Consider the following 19,245-nt stretch of genomic DNA (forward strand, 5'->3'; position numbering starts at 1 on the left):
TTTTTCTTCAGCTCTACACATGTGGCCTAATACTACCTATTCAAACGTGATGTTAGTATCCTTGATGCTGGCCTGTAGAAAACGGTCAATAATAATGAAGACACACAAACTTACATTTTATACCCTTATTACACTTTGGATGCTTTGTACAATAGTGCTGAACTTAAGACCTGCTTTTGTCATGCTTGATCTGATATATATAAATGTGTAAATATACTGTATACTACAGTACATGTATTATGTGTGTGTGTGTGTGTGTGTGTGTGTGTTGTGTTCAAATGTGTGTGTATGTGTGTGTGATAATGTGCAAAGGTGTGTGTGTGTGTGTGTGTGTGTGTGTGTGGTGGAACCTGCACCACACCAACAGTGAGAGGCTCAAATATGGCTTGTGTCAGACATGAAGCGTGCTGCCACCCATAAGAGAGCTCCTGTACATTTAGGGCCACAGAGGTTAAACAGAGCTAGTAGGCATGATGTCCTGTCCTGGCACCCGATCTGAATCACATTGTTAATCATGACGTTGACGCGCATGGTTCTGAGACAAACAATCCATGGCCCTACACTACGACAAACACGTTTGGATTAATCACATCAAGACAAAAGTGTTAAGAGACGAACCTGGTAATGTAAACCTGGCAACGAGTGCTGCTGGAACAAGACTGTGCTGTAAGACTCCAAGTTAATCGATTCTACATGAGCGATTCTGATGATGCAGAAGATTAATCTGATTAAATCGGACATAATCCTCATTAGTTTGGTGAACTGTGCAGCTACTTTGTCTCCTTATAACTTTGGAGCAGCCAAAAGCCAGAACATCAAACTCCAAACTCGGGTATGTTCTACAAGTTACTCACAGACCTCCTCAACAGCTGCACTTCAGACTCAAAAGCTACAATTTGACATTTAGGAAATCCTTATTTGCTTTCTTGCTAAGTGTTAGATGAGAAGAATGACACCACCCTCTTGTCTGTATGCTGAATATGAGGCAGCCAGCAGCTGGTTAGCTTAGCTGAGCATAAAGACAGGAAACAGGAGGGGGAACAGCTAGCCTGGCTCTGTACAAAGGTAACAAAATCCACCTGCTGTCACCTCTACAGTTCACAAACATGCTGTCCTCTTGTTTGTTTGATCCATACAAAATCTGAGGTGGAAAAACAACACGCTGTGGTTTAACTGGGGGTCGTGTGCTGGACTTCCACATGAGAGTGGCATCAATCTTCTCAAGTAACTCCCAGTAAGAAAGCAAATAGTTCCCAAAATGTCACCTATTCCTTTAAATGTGACTTGTTCCTGCTCTTACAAAGTCAGAGCAGTCTGCCCAACATATGAACATCACATATCAGTGAATACTGAAGGGCTACAGCCTTTTGTTTACAGCCAACTGATATCAATTACTGCGTAAACATGTACCTCTACAGCTATGTCCACACAGAGAGATATTCTGAGTGTGGCACTCAAATACATGTTTCCATATGTCATTACTGATTACAAATATGTAGGACTGAGTGGGGCAAAAGCAATCCAGAGAAATCTAAATAATTCTCTGCGGGTTGCTGCTGCAGTTCTGTGGACAGTAAAATGCTAAAGCTACAGCACAGCCAGGAAATGAAGTGGAAGCTGGCCATTCTGTGATCTTATCAGAGTCAAACATGAGGGAAAGTATGAGACACCCAATACAGCCATACACCGACAGTACTGCAGACTAGTCCTTGTGTATCCACCATAACTGACACCAAAGGAAAGGAGATGGACCCCCAAACCACACAAAAAAAGTAGGTTAGTGTTAGCTGGAAACAACTTGGGAAATGCCCTGGCAGTCAGATGGATGTCCATTAACCGGTAAACAGGGAGTGGGGGAAGGGGGGTGGGGCACATGCTTGACCAGTGTTTGTCCACTGGAGAGAGAACTGGTCAAGCTGTGGAGGTATTCTTCATACATACACAAAAAAGAAAAAAGAAAAAAACATCAATATTGATAAGTCTCCATTAGCTTCATCCACTTGAAGCCGTCCAAGTCAACAGCATGTCCTTCATTTCATTCAGCACTGCCTCGCTCACACACACTCACACACACACATAAAAACATGCGCACGCATTATTCAGGTGTCACAGGTTCATGGAGATATGAATAAACGCTCACACGCTTACTAACATGTCATACTTAAAAATCACATCTGTGTGCCTTTTTTGGACATAGTTGGTACTTCTTAATTCATGTGAGTGACACACTTTAAAGCTGCAGCTCACAACTTTTCCCCCCATTAAAAACCGTATTTGTAAAGTTGTTTAGTCTCAGTTTTTGTTTTTAGTGTTTCACCACACAGATAGATTCAGCTAATGGTATATTAAAAACTGTTCTCACCGTTAAAACAGGAAGTTATTTTAACATGTTGTGTTGAAAAGTAACTTAAAGGTGTGCTGCTTCAAAGACACACAGATGTCAAAAAAACAAACAAACAAAAAAAAAAAACAATTGTCACCCGTACGTTGCAAACGTGCTGACGTCCTCACTTAGTCTCACACATATGCACACCCACAGTCCCACTCATACAAACGCAGAGAGGCTGTTGTTTGTTTCTCAGGCGTGCTGTGCAGCCAGGTCCTGGTTGATGAAGCGCCGTAGCCTCTCCAGGTACTGACTGTAAAGCTCAATGTCGTTGTGACCGGCTCCCTCCACCCAGAGGGGCTCCACGGCCTTGGGGCAGCGCTCGAACAGGGCGAGGCCGTGAGAGAAGTCGATCACCTCGTCCTCTGTACCGTGGATGATGAGCACCGGAGATGGGATCTTTGACACTTTCTCTATGCTGGAAGAAAAATAATGGAAGACATTAATGCACTGGTATTGACCAACAATGACTAATAGTGATCACATGCATTTCAGTCAACATATCTGAGATACATTCAAGTGATATTACACCTAAAATCTGTTTTTTGAGTAGAATCTGCCCCTCTTGGCTAAACAGTAACCATAAAAGACTTGCTGTTTCTTCTCTGACATGGAACAGTGGGTTTGCTTCATTACAATGGATTCCAATAGAGTCCAACAGAGCTCTCATTGCTGTCCATCCAGATACTAATTATGTTACCAACAATAGCTCAATATAAATTATAAATGCACTACATCACATTACAGGAATGCACTGTAATATTATACATTTTTCAGACATTTCATTCAGAAAACATTTATACATAAAATAACCAGTTGGAAAGCTAATCCAGCAAATTTATACCTGGCAAATCAACATACTTTGTCACATTTGCAGCAACAAAAAATATGAATATGAAGAGTAGCTGTTGCCAAGGTAACAACCAGTATTTGTCCTGAGTGACTTAGAATAAGTACGTTCAGCCTCCATAAGAACAGCAGCTAGATGTGTCACACTGCTTCCACGTTGTGCTCGTCTTTGAGACATATTTGGGCAAAGGTGCAGAAGCTGACCACAGACGGGGTTCGAGAAGTTTTAAAGGACAACAGACATCTGCAGTTCTGGTCTTTTTACAGCTACTTTTAAAGTTTACAATGGTATAATTATCTGATACTAAAAAGACTGAAACCACCTATCAAAAACACATCATATTTACATCATTGGCAACACGTTAAAGAAAACTAAAATTTGTTCTTGGTCGAGAAACTTACTTTGGGAAGGCATCAAAGCAGTATGTTTTCTTGGTGTCAGGGAAGGCCACTCTCATGCCAGAGGTGAGAGGAGAGTGAAGGACCACAGCAGCACACTCAAACCGTGACGCCAAGTCTACAGTGGGCACCGTGCCGATGCTCTGTCCGTACAGGATTATATTCTCAGGACTGATGCCATACCTGACACAACAAAGATTCACAGATTTCAACATTAAATATCAGAATAGTCCCTTTTATGAGTATGAGGAGTGCAAAAGGACTGATGTGTGGTGTACAAGTGTAAAATTCCATATGGACATCAACATGGTTCAGTAAGCCTTTCTGTCCACTACACACCACTACCCCGGTGTTTTATGTTAATAACAGACAGTTTGAAAGGGAACATCATAAGTTAAGAACATGATGGCTAACTTTCACGTGCCTGCAAAGCCAAAAAAATATGTCTTCATTATTACCTGCCATTTCTTACACCAGTGCAGGACATTACTCTACCTACCAGAACCAGAGACTGTATCAGTAAATTAAGTATTTCTTATAGCAGAAATGTTTGCTCATTTTTCAGCGCTTTCAAAATTTCTCTGTTGCCACCTGGGAACACAAGTTCCTGCAAACATTAGGCTCATTAACCATGCTGGCAACAGATAAACAAGAATATTTTCCAAAATTTGAGATGCTGCCACTTCATGCAGAGCACAATATGTGACAGCCAATCATCAGCCTGTTTCATACAGAGCCATTGTTTAGCTTTGATTGGACTTGCTGGTGGTCAGAGGGAGGGTACCATGGTCTGCAGGGACCAAGGTTGTGTATAACTGCGCCAACCAAATGTTATTTTAACAAAAAGTTACTGGCAAGTGACGTGATTGACTCTCACAGATTCATCTACCGAAGACACTTTAACTGGTTTTTGGCTTTCCAGACTGTGTGTGAATAGGAGCGAACAGTTTCTGTCTGCTTACCGGGAGCGCAGGGCGTGCCAGGCAGCATCAATGTCAGCATAAAGGTTTTTCTCAGAAGGCTTGCCAGTGCTAACACCGTAGCCCGAGTAATCATAGGAAAAGATGTTGCAGTTGATGCGTGTGCCTAAGCCGATGTAGAAGCTGCTCATCTGGCCCAGGTCTACTGCATTGCCGTGGGAAAACAACACTGTAAACCTGAGGGACAAGAGAGTAAGAAGACAGAGGAAGGAAGTTAGGCTGCAGGCTGATGCTGAGCAAAGACACCTGTGAACTGAGAAGCCCTGAGTCGATGGAAAAACATGGGATGTAACTGTATGACTGAGTAAAAATGTATTTGCATTTCTTCTAACAAATTCTGCCCTATTTACAGACCAAGCAAAAGACAGAGAAAGAGGTTGGTGACCTATTTGTGTAGACAGGTTCAGTCTCAAGGTGTTCAGGGGGTGGCGTGTGTGTCTCACCTGGCATTGGGGGCACAGCGAATGTACATGCATCCCACCCTGTTCCCTCGGCTAGATCTGGTCAGGAACACATCGGTCACATCCAGCTCTCTCTGTGAATACTGGAACTCTGCTCTCTCTGTGAGATGAAGCTTCCACCTGCCCTCACTCCCACCACTGCTACCTCCTCCACCTCCAACTACTCCCCCTCCTCCTCCTCCTCCTCCTCCTCCTCCACCGACACCACCACCACCACCACCACTACCACCACCACCACCACCTCCTCCTCCTCCTCCTCCACCGCCGCCCCCTCTGTCACCTCCGCTACTTGTGCCAGTGCCCAGCCGGGAACGCAGTCCTGGTGCTCCAAGGGAAGGCACAGCAGCCCCGGAGCTGGATCCAGAGGTGGTTCCAGCTCCAGAACCTTGATCTGGGTCAGGGAGGAGGGCATAAGTGGGCTCTGGAGGGAGGAAAGCTAGTTTGGCTGCAATGCGGCTGGGGCAAGGGGGGCAGCAGAACAAGCAGCATAGCTCTCGTATGGACAGACCGTTCATCGTCTGGCAAAAAAAAAAAAAAAAGATGAGTAAATAGGTGGCAAAAAAACAGAATAAGAACAGCACACAAAAGGCTAAGCCTCTGATTAACAGCAAGGTTTCTCTCTGTGTTTTACATGCTTGAAATAAGGAGCGCCTCTGCTGTTGTCAGAAGAAAGTATGACAGTTTTATCGACTATAATATTAGGCTTATTAAGCTCCAGGGAAATGAGTGGTGGCACAACATCACACACAGCAAAGGCCACACATTTAATTAATCATCATCTAGAAACTACATTGATTCAAGCAGGTGATTCAAGAATGTCGCAAAGTCAGGAGAAAACAATTATATTCTAAAAGATAAGGAAAAGTGGAAGATAAACAGCACTTACCACCTTCACTAAACAATTCCACTACACGTACCTGGATTTTGAAATCCCTGGGTCTTGAAATGAACTGGCACACAGCGGTGCCAAGGTTTTCTGGTCTAGTCACTTAGCCAGCTGGAGCTTGATAACAAAGAAATTATAGCACATTACAATGGCTTAACATAATGTGGCAACATACTGTACATGACAACGTATAGTCCCAAAGGCATGACCACTTAGTTGGCCTGGTCTTTCAATGATTTAAGTGATGCTATACAGTGACATGATGAATGTTAAGAAGCCCAAGCTATCATTCTTTCTTTATAAAGCATAGGAGTTAAAATCAAATAAAAAGACACAGACACTGGACAAAGGGTAAACAGTAACCTGACATCACAGCTATGGGGAATAGAGATTATTTGAAGCAAAGATAAAATTCAACCCAGCTCCACTGTAAGGGTTAAAACGTCAGTTGTTATTGTCATCTTTATACAGCTCCTGCAACCAACTAGCGATTGTTAAGATTTAAGTTATATGTATCTATCCATTTACTCAGGCTACTAAAATCTAACTGCAGCATTAAAGTGATTCACATGCCCTGATGTGATCATGGGCACTGGTGAGTAATTTCAACACCCCCTCAGCACACAGACACACAGAGCGACAGGGAGCGACTGATATGCTAATGGCAGCTACATGGTTAACAACGATATTAACCTCTAACGTTACCCAGTGATGTGGGCACATAACGGGAGCAGCATAGCATAGTGTTACACACAACCGGAGGGCCAGAAAGGCGCCACATTACTGCTGGTATTAGACAATGCCGACTGAGCAGGTTATCGCCAGCTAACAGCCAAAATATCATCACTTATCGTTAGCAAGGCAGCCAGCTAGCGGCGGCGGCTAGCTCCCTACCTCGCTAGCCGCAAAGCTAGCTACTTACCGATTCACAGTAGGTTGGCAGGCAGGCTGGTGAGCCCCTATATGTACACAGAAGCAGCACAGGACTCCGAAAATCCTGCTTGTGTCTTGACATGGATGGTTGTACTCAAGTGTACTGACAGCTGACGGTGGCTAGCTAGCTGAAATCATTGCTGAAATTCATGGCTACCAGATTTTTTTTTTCTACTACTGTCCGACTAAACCCGGAAGTGACGTAGCCACCTATTCCTTTTTTAAAACTTTATTACAATGTGCCTTAATCAGATTTACCATCATCACATTTATATCGCACATATATAATCTTTGCAGGGTTGTGTATGAAAGTATTCATACTATGTTAAAGGCTCACCACATTTTACAGTTTTGTTTCTTTAGAGGCTTTCATAGCTAATACCATAATAGTTATAGTGGGTAAAAAAAAGGGCTTTTCTTATGGCTTTATTTTATCAATTAATTTAATAGGGTTCTGTCATAAAACACACATAAATCAACAGTCATACATATCCGAAAACACGAGGCACTTCTTTGAATATGACAAACCTAAATACAAAAAAAAAAAAGAAAAGACAGCAAAGGATGAGTTCAATGCAAAATGGGGAAACTGGAAGTCAAAAATAAAATAAGCTATACAGCATGTGTAGTGTTGTCTTATATGTTTTATATTCACTTCAGTGGAAATGTTTCAAATGTTCTGGCCATACTGTACATTTATGTTCATAGTGTAAATATTTATTTATCATTACAATATATATTTATTTACTATTGCTTATTTTCTACTGTTGTTTTCTTTATTTCTTTTTTCTATTACTGCTTGTCTTGTCCCTGCCTATGTTGCTGCTGTAACATGTAAATTTCCCCCTATGGAGGATCAATAAAGTAAAAGTCTGAAGTCTAAAGTCTAAACCCTATCCAGAGCCAGGGGTGGGACAAGTATTCAGACCCTTTACTCAGGTAAAAATAGCAATACCACAGTTTTAAAAATATACTTAAATATAAGTAAAGGTCCTACACTATACAAACATTTACTTAAAAGCACAATAACCAAAGGCATGATCAGGAAAACGCTCTTGTGTGAAAAGTAAGGGCTCTCATTATGCAGCAAAATGATATTTCCTCCGATATAAGCCTATTTCCAACGATTATATTATTTGATTAATGCTATATTATGTATGTATGTATGTATTATCTATCTAAACAGCATTTTATGTTGTAGCTGGTCCACTGGGAGATAATTATATCACTTCATATATTCATATATTCTACAATAGCACTCTATAATAATGATAATGCATTATATTTTAGAATGCATGTATTTATTTATTTGTCTGTTTATTTTCCTACAGCACATTACTCCCCTATGCAGCTTTATGTTTTAGGCCGTTTAACTTTGCTGAACACCAAACATGTTTTTCCAATAATGACTCAACACAGAATGCGTAAGTGTGTATGCATGTGTATGCGTGTGTGTGTGTGTGCATGCGTGTGTGCGTGTGTGTGTGCGTGTGTGTGTGTGTGTGTGTGTGTGTGTGTGTGTGTGTGTGTGTGAGAGAGAGAGAGAGAGAGAGAGAGAGAGAGAGAGAGAGAGACAGAGAGAGAGAGAGGTCCTCCATTCATCATTGATCCACTGCAGGACTGTGTTTCGGGGGGTGTGAATTATGGGCCCCTGCTGTCACCGTGGCTGCTCTGCGTTGGACATTTCACCTCGCCACTGTAAATTTAAAAAGGGGGATTACATTTTGCTGACTACTGATTCCAAAGCCGTAGCTTGACCAAGTGCACACCACTGGCTGGTCTCCCTGACTGAAGACTTAATACAGTCCGCAATTGCAGGATTTGGGATTTTGCAAGGGTCTGATCAGGGCTACCGGGAACCTATTCTGGATCACAGAAAACCCCACAAGATTCCCGTTTACACGTTTAGATTACGGACTCTTTCTCTCCAGGGGGAGAAAAAAACCGATTTGTAGTTGACTGGGCGTTTTGGACGCGCTCGGTAAACGGTGATGCTACGGCGACGCGCAGGAACCGTAGAGGGAAGAGACAGGTGAGGTGCGGCTGAGGAGCTGCTGTTATTTCAGAGAGGCTTTGGATACCGAGAGCCGTGGTATCCATCACCCCTTTCTCCACAGAGAGGAAGAAGAGCGACCGGAGAGGGCGAGTTGGCGACTGGCACCTGCCTCCGCCTCCCTACCTGGCCATCTGGTGCGGTGAGTGTGCCAAATGGTGGGATTGAGAGACGGATATGTGTGAGGGAGACGGGCTGTGGATGGGATGAACAGGTATAAAAAACGTGTGCGCAAATTTATTCCTGCCACCAAACCCGATGCTGCATTATTACTCCTCCGGGTTAGCCAGTAGATGTGTGTTTGGCATCGCCCTGGACCTATTGTGGACATGAACCGCTCTTTGTGTCTGCTGCAAGTTTGATGTTTTATTTGCATGTCATGTGCATATCTTTGCTGCATATCAGTGTTCCTTCACGTGTTGCATATGGTCCTCCGGTGCTTATTCCTTCACCCAGGTTTGAAGTGATGTCTCAGCAGAAAGAGCTCCCAATTCTTGCACATTATAACACTGCATTGCAAGGACGAGCACAAAGCCTGATTGAAATTCTTATTTAGATCACGACCCGGATCATAGGTCGTGATCTAAATGAGGCTTAATGCCTTCACATGTTAAATTTAACAGTTCCCATGTGTAAATGTGTGTTTTCTTAAGGTTCCCCGTCAGAGTAAAAGGTCACATGTGGTGATTTGGCAACCCATAAAGTCAATTGATTATGTCATTACTCACTCACAGGAGATGCACTGAGCACACCACGCAGTATTTGTGATATCTAAATTTAAGATAGTTGTTAGTGATTGAGACACAGATGTCCCAATATCTGTCATTTTACTTTACACAGCTGCTGTCAATACAGGCCCAAAGAAAAACTCAAGTGAGAACTCTGAAATGGATCCTTTGTCCTAAATGTGTCTTGCACCCTCACAATTCCTTGTCATCTAAATAGCCCATAACCACACTGCACACTCATAACCTGCATGGCCCAAGTTAAATGCTCACTCACTGCTGTCCCAGCTCTAACTCAAGTGATTTAGTAGTTATATGTAATTTATTGTTTACAACTTCATCCTTCTCGCTAAAAGCTATCGAGCTCCACAGAAGGACTATAACAGCTCCCAGCTGCTGCTGTTTATGTTTGTGTTTCTCTGTGAGTTGAAAGGCAAAAAGAGATGGCTGGACACAAAAAAATAGATGGAGGAGGGGAGGAGAGGAGAGGGAGAGAGACAGAGACACAGACAGACAGATTGGGGATACAAAGGATAAAGTGTGGCAGATAGCAATCTGGCACATAGGCTACAAGGGGGATAGGCAGAGGATGTAAAGGACAGAAAAAGAAATGATGGAGCAGAGAGCTCAGAGTGAACGAGCGCTGAGGGAGAGGGGCCGCAGACAGCAGTCTGGGCGGGTGTGAATGGTCTCCCTGTTATCCCTGCTGCCCACACAGACAGCCACACAGCAGCCGTGTGAGCAGGTGCTAACCCCACCACACAGCAACCGCAGGGAACAACAGGTGCAGCCACTGTTTCCTTCAGCCTCCCTTTGGAAGGAGGTCTAACACTCGCCCATCACGAACATACAGCAAATCCCAAAGCCTTCTTACATCAAAACACCCCCAGCCCGGACTGAAAGGACCCAAATGGATGCCTCAATCTGCATTTAGGAAAAGAGCATGCAAAGGCCAGGCTTGAGTAATTCAATTATAGAATTAATTATGCTGCAAACAAAGTTGGAAGCACTTGAAGCAATAAGGCAGAGCAGGCTGCAGGTAAAAGCAATCTAAGAGAGCCTCAGGGTGAGACAACTGCCCACAGGGACATTTAATGAGCTCTATTGATCACATAGGACCCTATTCAATCACACATGCTAAGCCGCAAACAGGGCATCTCAAGCATGAATAAAAAAAAAGAGAGAGAGATTGGATTGCAGTATAATACAGCTTACCCACAAAGAGAGTAAATCGACGGCAGATTAGAGCGTTGGGGTTGCTAAGGAGCACGTTTCTAGAAATGTGTAAAGTGAGATTTTTTGTGTGTGTGTGTGTGCGTGTTAAATAGAGTGAAATGAAACAGACAGAAGATGTTGGAAGGAGAGAGATGTTACCTAACAGCTTCTCTGTTCCCATCGCCGAGAGAATACGTCAAGCAATCGGCGACAAATTGCCGCTCTTTACCTCTGGTACACCGAGAGGAACATTGGCTGCCTTCTGGTTCTAACACTGTGGGGCTCTGAGTTGCCACTAAACCTGTAATTTTCTGTTGCTAATTCACACGAGACAATGGGATTGATTTGCCTATTTCATTTTCACTCACTTTAACCTAAACTCACTGTAGATTTCCTTGTTTTCACACAGTCTGGAGTTAACTCCCACTCAATGCTCTGCTTATATATGAAGGAATGCCAACGTATGCGCTTATAGTGTTTAGATGAACTTAGAGTAACTTTGAAAACTTGCTTTATCAGCTCCCATCTGCCCTAAAGTACCTACCCCTCAGCATTCAGAAAGTAGATGGAATTATTCACTAATCTGATCTCAAAATAAGCAGAGTTGTGACGTGTCAAGACGTTTGAGGGAATGCTTATTTTCCTCAAAAGCCGTCAGTTACAGTGTACTTTGAAGGTCCAGTTTCCCACACTGTGTAGTGTTTATCTGGAGGGACTTTTTAGTGCAAAATCTACACTTGAAAAGGGTGTTGAAGTCTGCAGACCTCAGGGCAGTAAGATCAGAGGGACCTAGCTGGGCAGGCATCTGCTGAGTGACCTATTCCAGCAGGGTCCTCAGACTGTGGACCTCAGGGAGTTATTGTATAGGATTAAAAGGGCCAGAGGGTCAGGAGTCACGCAAGCATGTTTTCTGTACTTGTCAGAAACTGGCTCTTATCCCCGAGACAGGTATTTAAAATAAACTCCTTTATGCAAAACATTCTCTGTTTTGATGTGAGAGGCTTTCAGGAGCCTAACTGGGCTTTTTGGGCAAGTCCTTCCAGATGTGTGAAAAGGAACGGAGCAACATAATACATACCACACAAGCTGAAAAGCTTTACCTTCAGCAAACTCTGCTGTAAATTGTCCATGGTGTCATAAAGTGTACACCACAAGATAAATGATGTTTAGGTGGCCATGTGGATTTGGTTGCTGTATCGGCCACATATATTGTAGAGTGTAATAATGCCTGGAAGTTGCTTTCAATGTAAAAGGCCGTCATATTCTTTACAATGGCCATGCATCTTCAGTTTTATGACTCTCTGTTTTTACTGATTCCTCCCCTGAGGTGAAGCCTCTTTTTATGCATCCCCTGTGCACACTGTGTGGTCTCTGCATACACTGTATGTGCTAACATGTGTGCTCATTTTGCAGTATATAGCTCTGCCAAGTGTATCACCTTAACAACACCTCTGGCACTCCCTAAAGGGTCAAGAAGATAATAGCACATGCGCGGTCTGTGACTGGTTAGGGTATACACGTGCATATTTTATGTGCATGCTTGTGGTGGTGTATGCGAGGGTCATAATAAGTACGAGTTAGTTTAGGAGTTCGATTTCTTTTCATGCAGCTGGTCCTCCCATTCATCCACCTGCCAATTTGGTTGTGAGTGATATCACAGCTGTTTCAACTCAGAAGGATAAAGGTGGTCTAATCTGTTACCTTCTGTGATCTTATTTGCATCACAAGATTGCAAATTGAGAAAATGACTGTCCACTTCATGCAGACACTGAGCCAGTCACACACACACACACACACACAAACAAAATAAGCAAATAACAAAGTAACCTTTTCTCAAATGCCACCGCTGAGGCACTTGACTTTTTGCTTCTTTGCACAAAATGAACAGAGGTTTGTATATTTCTTGCTTAGTCTACCTTCTCTTGGTCTATATTTTGCTTTTGTTGTCCAACAAATTCAGCATAGACCTAAGCCAACGGCAGGCTTTAGTTATGGCAGCTTAGCCACAGGGATTTAGAGACTTTTTTATTGGGAGATAAAGGCGCATCCGAGTCCTTTGTCTCCCAGCTACTCAAGATGGTTTTGTTGCCTGATGAAGCTTTGTTGTGGCTAATCTTTCTTTCCCCTTCATCCTGTCCTCTCCCACACCCAGCCCGTCTTTGCAACAAACACAACTTTTCCCTTTTAATTATGGCTTTTCATCTGGGGCCCAGTCACAACTGAGAGGAGAGGAGCAAAGTGTAGCAGAAACACAATTATACCTGCAAGGAGGAGAGAGAACTCTCAGGAGAGGCGTTGTCTCCGTCTGCGTATGGGTGTGTATGCTGTAGGTGTGTGTCTGTGCATCATGCACCTGTGTGTACATGTCAATCTACTAGCAGGTTCTTTGGCATTTTGATATCTGTTGTGTGTAGACCACCTATTGTGAGCTGTGATCCTCTTAGCAGGCATCTGCCAAAAGAGCTATATTTACCCTTACCAGTGATCATAGCCCACAAAGAACAACACGATGAGAGTATGAGCTACCTTTCAGCCTGTGCCTCTTTCTACGCCAGCGTAAGTGAAGCCACTAACAGTGTATGAGATATATGGTAATGGCTGCCACGTTGAGACATTAGCACAGCCTGTTTAGCATAGTCTTTGTTGAAGTAGAGAAATGAAAGGGAGGCAGATGTTGGGCTGCAGTCAGTAAAACATAGAAAGCATAACAAAAAAATGATATCGTTGGCTGATATCTTAATTTATTTGTGTGAAAAGAAAATACATTCTCAAGCAATAACATGATCCCTCTTCATCAGTAAATCACAAAGGTTAGCTTATGACACAGGAAAGATGCTCCTTAGAGACAGACGTCATGGGCTAACTTGTACAGTACAAAGTGCACCATTAACACTGTGTGACAAAACACAATTATCAGCATGAAAACAGGTCAGATTCATAGATGATAGATCATAGATGTGGTGTAATTAGACCACATCTTCATCGCCGTCATACGTACTGGAGTGTGCGTGTTCGCCTCTGTGCTCATAGTGTGTGTCTGAGTGCGTGCACTGCATACTCATGTGCTCGCCTCCAGCTCAGAGCTGTGCAGTGAATGTATATGTGCTTACTGCAGTCAAACTCTGGTTAGTAACGTTTGCCCTTGCTGCAGCTTTGTACAGCTCCATAAATGCCTGTGTGTGTGTGTGTGTGTGTGTGTGTACGTATGTCAGTGAGTGTGTTATTTTCATGTGTATTTCTGTCTCAGTGCAGCACCAGGAGTACTTACAGTGCATTACCTGTTTTGTAACCCAAATTTTGTAATTTGCGAGTGTTTGATTGCTTTGCACCTGCATTTCTGAGCTGTTTGTTCATCCTACCATATGTACATGTCCATTATCCATAAGCTGATAACTCACTGCATCCATAGACTACTGTGTGTCTGTCACTAGCAGCAATTTGGCTTTAGGCAGAAGGCCTGATTGGGGAAGAAGTCTGAGGGGAGATGGAGCTCTCTCTGGCTAGACTCCAGCTCTGTCCATCCTATTTTAATTACCTATGGCACTCACCCAGAGGAATATCTCCCTTCCACTCTGTCTCTGTGTCTTCTCTCCTCTCTTCCTTCATCTCCCTTCTCTCCCTCCGCTAACATCTTCTTTTTTCATCTCCCTCTGTTGTTCATTCACTCTCTCTGTCTCTCTCTCCTTTCTATCTTTTTTCCCTCTTTCGTACGCGCACACATAGCACAACAGGCAGCACACAGCTGCGTCAATGGACTATGCAGAGGTAACCTTTGCATTAGCATATAAATGACCCTGTAGATTGAATAGTATCTTAGGATATTTAACAGCAAAAGACAGATTCCCTTAACTCTGATTAGACCTGCTCTGAGGAGACAGGCAGCCACTTGAGGGAATATTGCCTCCACCTCGATAAGATAAAGACTTGACACAGTGATTCCACAGAAGAGAGCAAAAGCATGATCGTGTGTGTGTGTGTGTGTGTGTGTGTGAGACGTTTTACTGTGTTTGTAAATTAGTGCATGTGAACGGGTCTGTCTATCTGAATATATATCTTTGTGTTCGCTTCTCTTCACTCTGACCTGTTTCCTTTGACACCATGTGGTTATATGGGTTTTGCTACCTGTTATTGGAGATAATACCACTAATATTTATTTCCATAACAACCACTTTGAACTCACATCAAACTCTGAAGCCCCAACCATCAATACTGGCATACATGTTACTCATAAAATCGCAGTTACCTCTACAGCAATGGACCATGGATGTATAAATAGAACTGGATACAGCGTTGAAGGCGGGGCTCTGTTTATTCCTGTGAAAGTTGCTCAGTGGCGCATGAAGTCAAAAAAGTTCAACTTCCCGGCTATAAAAATACCTGGACATTCAGGACTTGTGGGCCCGTGGAGCATGCGCACAAGCATCTCAGGTCTGCAGAGCTGCCTAGCCCTCCATTATAATGAATTGGAATAAAATGATTTAAATGTGAGGTTCTTCTAGACTTCCAAAATGTTATCAGACCAAGTACGTCAAATTCTGATGCCGAAACAAGTCATTTCACAGGGGCCGTGACTCTCAAAAAGATTTATCTGCTGATTTACACACAGCTGATTTAAATTTATGGAAAAAAGTCTTTTTGGGCCCAAAGGCATCACATGACAGGTGCCATTGTTGTAATTACACAGTTTGGCTGCTATGTAAAATTGGCATCAAAGTCTGCCGCACTTCCTGGGGCTTCGCACTAAACCAAGAAACAACTGGAACCAAGAGTGAATATTACAACAATACTTCTCCATGGTCTTTAAATACTGTTCTCCAAAAACTCTATAAACTTCTATCTTGAAATACAAAGTCAGTACATTTTATATTCTGTAATTTCACCTTTGTGTCTTTGTGGTGAATTAAAAATTAGGCTGCAGCTTCTCTAAAAAAGACATTAGACGTTAAAAAAAATAGGTATGGAACCAAAAAATAATCCCAAAAGTGTCAGAGCATCCCCGTGGGTGACGCTACAGATGCTCTATGTTTATTCTGTCATTTTATTGTGTAACCTGTGAAATGTGTGAAAATAACAGTCTTTTTCTCCAGTTGCTTAGTGTGAAATGCATCTCGGTACCTCAAAGGTTATAGCTGTATTGTGCTCACTGGAAGAGTTTCGCAACCTGAGTGTGTAGTAAATGTGAAATAGCTGTTGTGGGTGTCATGTCGATCCAATCCTTTAACTTGGGAATTTTTAACAACTTTGTCTCAAAGCTTGGGGTGAGAAACCAAAGAGTGAATGTTGAATGTTGATGGACAAACTATAACAGATTTATTTGAATGTTTGTCTGAACTTTTATTACTACATTAATGTCATCTGGACTGTAAAATCTCTCACCGTTACATCTTGTTCATACCCTTTCCATTTTCAGCGGAAAACAGTTTTAAGTCTATTAATGAAGCTATATAGTGCTTGGAGGGTGGAGTACTGTGAAGGTGACCCACTTCTCCCAGTTTAGCCCGTGTCTGTGTTTCTACCCTCAGGCCATCTTGCTTTATTCCGGGCTTTAACCTGCATACTGTCCTCAAGGAGACAGTGTATTACAAAGAGCCTGTAAAGGATCCTGTTTCAGCCAAGTCTTCTTGATATATCATGTCTTTTTACAGTTTACACTTCTGAATCCAACTTTAATTTACATTTTTTAAAATTGTAAATTAACTTGTCTTAATAATCCGGCAGAGGAAGCGTCACAGCTATCATTGACGGGGTTTGTTCTTGTCGAAAAAATGAAGTTTGTGGAATCAGAGCTTTCCTAATTCCAGTATAATTCTTTTTAATGAGGTTTTTACATAAACATGGAACAATGATCATCCAGCGAGCTTTTAGGCTGAAATATGCAATATTTGAATGGGAAACCCCATGAAATAAGGCTTGGCAGTACATTTCTCCTCTAAGTGGATGTGTAATAAATTCATTGTCGTGTTTTCAATGAATATTTTCCATCACTGACTTATTGATTTCAAATAAGCTATAGTGTCTTGCCAGTGCTTGGATAATGTGGAGACAAAATGCTTGCGGCTCCCCCATCCCCCCTCCTTGCTAAGAGACAGGGGACCCCCACCTCCCCATATCCATGTCCATGTATTTGTTCATGCACACTCATACGGGTGCGTGAGGATTTTGGTTCGTGCTTAAGTGTATGCACTAGTGCGTGTACGCGTGTGTGTGTACGCTCACACAGATATGTGAGCATGTATGCGTCAGAGGGCGAGCCCGCCCTCCTCGCTTTTACATCTACTGCAATAGAACAACTCTGCCTAGCTTTGCTATTGGTTGCTACGGTAACAAAGGCACAGAGTGGAGTGGCTGCAGCAGCTAAAGAGAGGGCGAGAGACAGAGGGAAAAGCAGAGAGAGAGAGAGAAAGATTTTTTTTTTTTGCCCGTAGACCTAATCACAACAACAGATTTAACGCAACGCATCAGAAAACAGAGCTCATATCGAGTGACAAGCGAAATGTCAACGCTGCTGAAAGATGTGTTTTGATTTCATTTGCCCAATTCCTGTCACACACATATCAAAGGACTAATTAATGGCTGTAGTGTATTGGGGAGCAGCACAGGTCATAGTTCAAGCATCGCAACAACAGTGCTCGCAGTGTCAGTGACTCTGGGTTGGCTTCAGACGGACTGCTGAGGCCTTTTGTATTTATGTGTCAGTGTTTCCTCGTGGTCAGTAAATGCTCCTCTGTGTGGAGAGGGATGGGGCTCTTTATTGTGTCTCTGTTCAGCAGAATGAAAGTGTATTGATCTTGCTCAGGAGCTTTAATAGTAGAGATACCTTGTGCAAATATCAGGCTTGTCTAATATACACGACAGGATGCTGAGGTATTTTAGGATTGGGATCATGGGTAAATATTAGATACATAATCATTAAATAGATATCTTTCACATGTAGTTTGTTCACATACTGGGGGGGTGCATAGAGTTTCCCAGCATGCTGCTTACCCACTGTCATTCCTGTCAGATCAGCTGAAGCAGGTGAACAAGAGCGCGCTGGAGAAAAAGACTTTAAGAAAATGGAGCTCAGTCCCAGCTGATGAGAACTAAACATATGGACGGACTGATAAGAGGTGAACGCAGGTGATTATGCTTCTTCAGATGACCTGCTGATTGGTTAATGATGTGAGTGTTAGCAGGTGATTTGCTAATGAGTTGCCTGATGAGGGCGGATTGTCACTGTGTGGCTGTCGTTGTCATTACATGCGTCCCATGATAACCGTGTCAGTGTCACACCGTTTAATCCTATCATACCAACATGATCTGACAGAAATAGCATAGCATCCTTTCGTCTTTCCACCCGCTCGTCTCCCTTCCCTTGATTTTCTGATACCCATTCTGTCACTAGCGGTTGGTTTTTTATAGCTTGATGAGCTAGACGTCTGTAGCAGGCGGCATCTCTCTTCTACTTTTTTTTGGTCTTTTACTCAAACCATCTTTCTTTTATCCTTCATCTCTCTCCTCTGTCTTTCAACTCAGCAGGGAAAACTCAGAACCCTTTATGAGCAAACGTCAAATCATTGCCCCAAACCTCTTTTTATAGCTCAGATTGTTTAAAAATTCTGCCTTTGTCATGGCACTGAGCAGCAGTGGAGCTCCAATATGTTGGCCTTGGCCCAGATCTGATGGTTTATCTTATGGATCAATAACCTTAATCAATACACACTCTAATGAGGAGGTTCCATCAACGATTGGCTGCGGGGTTTTGGCATGTATTATGTGCAGGCTGTGTGTGCTTGTGTGTGTGTGTGAGAGGAAGGAGCAGAGAGTGTGGAGGGAAGGAGAAGTGCCCAGCTTTGAACCTTGGGATATTTTGCTTGTCTTTCTCTCTCTTTCTCTTCTCTCTTTTCCTGCATGTCATTACATGTATGAGCCAGACATGCCATATATTGTTATTTTCAGAATCACTGGGGATACTTACAAATGATCAACCTACATACAAATTTTACTGCACATTAAAGGACATGCAACAAAGTTTTTTTGGTCTGTATATCCACAAGTTTTTATCACAGGACAAATATCTGTATATGAATGAGTAGAGTAGAGAACAAGAGCCGAGCTGATGGGACATTCTGAGCTTTAGTCATGTCCAAACAATTAGATAGTGATAGTGCAACATGAAGAAAGTTAATATTAATGGGTTTTGCCACTCCTACTATCATTTTTGTCTTACTTTGTACTTTTGGAAGTACAATTTCCACAGGACTTGGGGGCGTAATCAGGACTATAGATTCAGTGAGATATGCTTTGGGCTTCAACTCCTTTTCATTTACATTTAAGGACATTGCCACCATTGAAAGTATGCCGAATTAGCTATCAGCA

The 19,245-nt window shown here is 42.7% G+C and overlaps 1 protein-coding gene across 1 annotated transcript; it reads right to left on the minus strand.

The window, feature by feature from the left end:
• Window positions 1-2,366: 2,366 nt before the first annotated feature.
• On the minus strand, window positions 2,367-7,058 carry LOC139214503 (alpha/beta hydrolase domain-containing protein 17A-like). The gene is made up of 6 exons (XM_070845375.1): window positions 6,884-7,058; window positions 5,993-6,078; window positions 5,058-5,593; window positions 4,597-4,791; window positions 3,638-3,817; window positions 2,367-2,804 (listed from the first exon to the last, which is right to left on the minus strand). The coding sequence occupies exons 3-6, from the start codon at window positions 5,588-5,590 to the stop codon at window positions 2,579-2,581; spliced, it is 1,134 nt and encodes a 377-aa protein (XP_070701476.1). The 5' UTR covers window positions 5,591-5,593; window positions 5,993-6,078; window positions 6,884-7,058; the 3' UTR covers window positions 2,367-2,578.
• Window positions 7,059-19,245: the final 12,187 nt, after the last annotated feature.

This window comes from Pempheris klunzingeri, chromosome 15 (assembly GCF_042242105.1).
Source record: "Pempheris klunzingeri isolate RE-2024b chromosome 15, fPemKlu1.hap1, whole genome shotgun sequence".
In the NCBI taxonomy this organism is placed as follows: Eukaryota; Metazoa; Chordata; class Actinopteri; order Acropomatiformes; family Pempheridae; genus Pempheris; species Pempheris klunzingeri.